The sequence below is a fragment of the Mus pahari genome, chromosome 18 (assembly GCF_900095145.1).
Source record: "Mus pahari chromosome 18, PAHARI_EIJ_v1.1, whole genome shotgun sequence".
In the NCBI taxonomy this organism is placed as follows: Eukaryota; Metazoa; Chordata; class Mammalia; order Rodentia; family Muridae; genus Mus; species Mus pahari.
Window position 1 is genome coordinate 54,584,384 of NC_034607.1, and position 4,925 is coordinate 54,589,308.

The 4,925-nt window shown below is 41.3% G+C and overlaps 1 protein-coding gene across 2 annotated transcripts in view; it reads right to left on the reverse strand.

The window, feature by feature from the left end:
• Nucleotides 1-4,925, reverse strand: part of Fshr (follicle stimulating hormone receptor) — a 173,920-nt gene that overhangs the window by 19,177 nt on the left and 149,818 nt on the right. The window contains exon 6 of one of the 2 annotated variants that reach the window (XM_021218039.1): nt 3,811-3,888. The exons of the other annotated variant lie outside the window; for it this stretch is intronic. Within the exon in view, the coding sequence (XP_021073698.1) occupies nt 3,811-3,888 (78 nt within the window). The remainder of the gene's footprint in view (nt 1-3,810; nt 3,889-4,925) is intronic. 2 annotated transcript variants of the gene reach the window in all.

Below are 4,925 nucleotides of genomic sequence, written 5' to 3' on the forward strand. Positions count from 1 at the left end.
TGACCCTTTCCCTTGGCTTCCTATTGGACTGCTGACCCTTTCCCTTGGCTTCCTATTGGACTGCTGAACTCTTGAACTATCAACACAGAGATACCAACAGCTATATAGTGCACTTCTAATCTCTTTCTCTTGTTGTTTTGTGGTGAATCCAAGGTCTTGATCATGCTAGACATGTTTTCTACTTCTGGGATATATCCTCTACCATCTTTATATCTGTATCTGTATCTGTATCTATATCCATATCGATATCTATATATTAGACAATTTTTCCAAATTATTGTTATTGCTTAGTGTGTGTATGTACATATGTGTATGTACATATGTTTATTTATATATTTCTGTTAAATATAAATACATATTTATATTTAAACATGTCTATATTTAAATTTCAAGACATACAATTGAACGTATAATCTTTCTGTCTTGGCCTCCCGAATCGCTGGGATTGTAGGTCTATACCACTAGGCTCAGTTCCTAGTCTCTTACAACAGGGAATGCCCTTTAAAACCCAGTGACAATGATGGTGTTTGTGATGATGATGAGAATAACCACCATCTGTGCGACTATTCTGCTAAAGCAAAATCCCTTGAACTTTCCTAGGTCTTATTTTGTCCCTAGAGTCAAATGGCATGCTCACTCAACAGAGACTTCTCTGAGGGACTGAAAGCATGAGGCCCTGCTCATTAAGACTCATGACAGATGGGCGAACTAGATGGGAGGCAACTAAGCAAGAGAGAAAACATGAATGATGTAATCCTCTCCTGAGGCCAAAGCCTGCTAGGAGCAGTTGTCACAAATATACCTTAATCTCTGGTCTCCTGAATTAGGCATTCTTCAGGAGGGCCCTTGCTAGGTGATTTCCCAGCAGCCCCTCTGCTTTCTCACCCAGCATTGCATGAGAAAGGGCTCAGAGTCCCTGCAATATGTTTTTTTACTGCTCATTTTTGAGTGAGTAGCCAAGGACCTGATGACTTTAGGATGTTTAGAACAAATAAATATTTACATTTGTCTTTAGAATGGAACTTCGGAAGTTTTGAAGATGTGATGAGATAGAGAGGTTTTGAGTGCTCAATATCATGTTATTACATTTCCCCTGAGTGCATTAGATGGCTCTCTTAGGAGAAAACATCCCTGGTCTTAAAGGTACTACCCAGCTTAAGATCAACTAGAAACTCACAGCTGTGTTGAGCAAGAGTCTTTTCCTCTATTATCTATGGATTAAGGAGCAGACACGGTAAGAAAATAGATGTTGTCCTCACAAGTGTGAACTTACCTTTCAAAGATATGTCTGAAAAATGTTGACTCCCAAGAGAAAAGTATGCTCTCTTGAGAAGTGTGTGGGTATGGAATCACACAGCAGCCATAAGCAAAACAGTGAAGAGCAGACAAGATCTGTATGGTGTTTGCTGCTCTTGGTGAACTGCATACAATGGAGTTCATTTAAAAACAGAATCATGAGAAATCACACTGTGAAATGAATTCATGACAATTTGTGAAACAGGAAGCTAGAATTTGTTTCTTAAGGTGGAATTACAATCAGACAGTCCCCAACTGTCAGTTTGTGTGCATGAATCCTGGGTTGCATTGGTAGTTCATAATACCTAGTTTCTTTGCTATCCCGAGAAGTGGGTGGACTGTCAAGCTGGATCCTAACAGGTCGGATTAGAAAGTCATTTGTTAGTGACACCTCGTGCATGTAAAAACTTCCCCAGATTTGCATTTTCCTGATGAACATTTTTTTAGGGTACTTCTCAGCCATTTGGTATTCCTCAGTTGAGAATTCTTTGTTTAGCTCTGTACCTCGTTTTTAATAGGTTTATTTGGTTCTCTGGAGTCTAACTTATTGAGTTCTTTGTATATATTGAATATTAGCCCTCTATTGGGTTTAGGATTGGTAAAGATCTTTTCCCAATCTGTTGGCTCCCTTTTAGTCTTATTGACAGTGTCCTTTGCCTTAAAGAAGCTTTGCAATTTTGTGAGGTTCCATTTGTCAATTCTTGATCTTACAGTACAAGCCAGGAATTTTTCCCCTGTGCCCATATGTTCGAGGCTCTTCCCCACTCTCTCCTCTATAAGTTTCATATCTCTAGTTTGGCTAAGATCAAAAGCTCAAGTGACAGCAGATGCTGGCAAGGATGTGGAGAAAGAGGAACACTCCTCCATTGCTGGTGGGATTGCAAACTGGTACAACCATTCTGGAAATCAGTTTGGTGGTTCCTCAGAAAATTGAGCATAGTACTACTGGAGGACCCAGCAATACCACTCCTGAGTATATATCCAGAAGATGCTCCAGCATGTAATAAGGACACATGCTNCACTATGTTCATAGCAGCCTTATTTATAATAGTCAGAAGCTGGAAAGAACCCAGATATCCCTCACCAGAGGGATGGATACAGAAAATGTGGTTCATTTACACAATGGAATACTACTCAGCTATTAAAAACAATGAATTTATGAAATTTTTAGACAAATGGATGGATCTGGAGGATATCATCCTGAGTGAGATAACCAAATCACAAAAGAACACACATGATATGCACTCACTGATAAGTGGATATTAGCCCAGTATCTCAGAATACCCAAGATACAATTTGCAAACCACATGAAACTCAAGAAGAAGGAAGAACAAAGTGTGGATACTTCGATCCTTCTTAGAAGGGGGAACAAAATACCCATGGAAAGAGTTACAGAGACAAAGTGTGAAGCAGAGACTGAAGGAACAACCATCCAGAGACTGCCCCACCTGGGGATCCAGCCCATAAACAACCACCAAAACCAGCCACTATTGTGGATGCCAACAAGGGCTTGCTGACAGGAGCCTGATATAGCTGTCTCCTGAGAGGCTCTGCCCGTGCCTGACAAACAGAAGTGGATGCTCACAGCCATCCATTGGACGGAGCACAGGGTCCATAATGAAGGACTTGGAGAAAGTACCCAAGGAGCTGAAGGGGTTTGCAGCCCCATAGGAGGAACAACAATATGAACTAACCAGTACCTCCAGAGTGCCCTGGGACTAAACCACCAACCAAAGAGTACACATGGTGGGATTCATGGCTCTAGCTGCATATGTAGCAGAGGATAGCCTAATTGTTCATCAGTGGGAGGAGAGGCCTTTGGTCCTGTGAAAGTTCTATGTCCCAGTATAGGGGAATGCTAGGGCCTGGAAGTGGTAGTGGGTGGGTTGGTGAGCAGGGAGAGGAGGGGGATAGGTTGTTTTTGAAGGGGAAACTAGGAAATGGGATAACATTTGATATGTAAAGAAATATCAAATAAAAATTGGAAAAAACAAACAAACAAAAATCAAAAACCTTCCCCAGAATCCGGACAGATGAACGAAAGCTCATTAGCACGTGTGATTATTCTGAGCAATGGAGACCATCTTTGCATGCTCAGCATGGGCCTGAATGGGATCACTTCCTGTGATTATGAGGCCTGGGGATGGAGCCTTATTTCTCAAGTCCACCTCGCTCCTCATTGTTCCCTTTTGGCAACAGAAGCCTTGCCATGCCATAATCAGCTTTATTGACACAAGCTATTTTGTTCTTTGCGGCAGATGCTGTATCCCAGGAGACCATTCGTCAAAGAGCAATTTTAAATACTTGAATCACACTACAGAATCATGAATTATTAACATGACCCCATGTTGAGATTCAGAGATGTAGAGTTGAGAGGAAGCACAGAAACCGTAGAATGATTTAAAGGGGGAGATGACAGTGTTAAACTAACACACTAAGACTTAGCCCATTGTGAGAGACACAGAGGTTAGTGAAGGACTGAGTGTTAGGCTATGGGTTTGCCCACATACTTACAGAATTACACTTTCAAAGCTCAGTCCCATGAAGGAGTTCCTGGCAATGATGTGGATGTTTATGTTATCTTGAATGTCTCTAAGAAGAGAGAGCAGACAAATTAGATGTTTGTGTGCACTCCACCTGTGTAATCTCCCCACATTCAGTTTGCTGACACCAAGTGATCGGCAGCTGGAGTAACACTTTGATAGAGTTTTTGTTCAGAGGATAACAGCTCAAAGTTTGGGCAACAAATGGCCTGTTTATCTATATTGTGTTAGTTTTTCCCAAAGAAGAAGTTGTAAAGCCATAGGACCTTTTCTCTTTGGAGGATTCCTTAGAAGATGTCACTGCATTGAGGTTCTTCTCAGTGTAGCTCTTTCTTAGCCTTGTTTCTACAGTTGGTCTCTGTTCAGTAAGTTAGACACAGAAGCTGGCCTGGTTCCTACGGACCGACCTCTCTGCTCATGTTATTTGTGTTTTCTCCTCCTTTCTCATTCGCCCAGTATTTTCTCTGAGTGTGTGTGTAGGTCAGAGGACAGTCTCAGGTCACTCCGCAGGTACCACTAACCTTTCTCTTGAGACACCATCTGCCTTTGGCTTAGAAATAGACTAGTAGGGCAGGTTACCTGGCCAGCAAATCCCAAGTGTCCTGCCTCTACCTCCTTAGTGCTGGAACTATAAGCATGGTGGTACATGGTTGCCTTTTAAAATGTAGGGGTTAGGGATGTCAAAGTCAGGCCCTTGAACTTATAAACTTATTGCTTACATCTGAGTTATCCCTCAGGTCTTTTTCCTTTTTCTTATGTATTGTGTTTTTTCTATCCTTTTACTTGAACCACAGGAAAAAATATTATTGATTTTTTTCTTCCCATTTTGAAAGACACTGAAAAAAATTTTTCTGTTTGTTTTACTTATCCTTCCATCAGACTGACCTACCAGGTCTGGTGAACATATAACAGCAGAAGTGCTAATAGCTGGAAAAAATTCAAGAAGTCTAGAAGATTCTCTCTGTCCTATATCCTCAGCTGCTTAAAACCCCCTCTGGCCCTTTCCTTTGGGGTTTGTCCATATTCTCACATGTTCACTATTGGAAATAACATTTGTCTTCTTTTTCCTTTCCTTTCCTTCCCTTC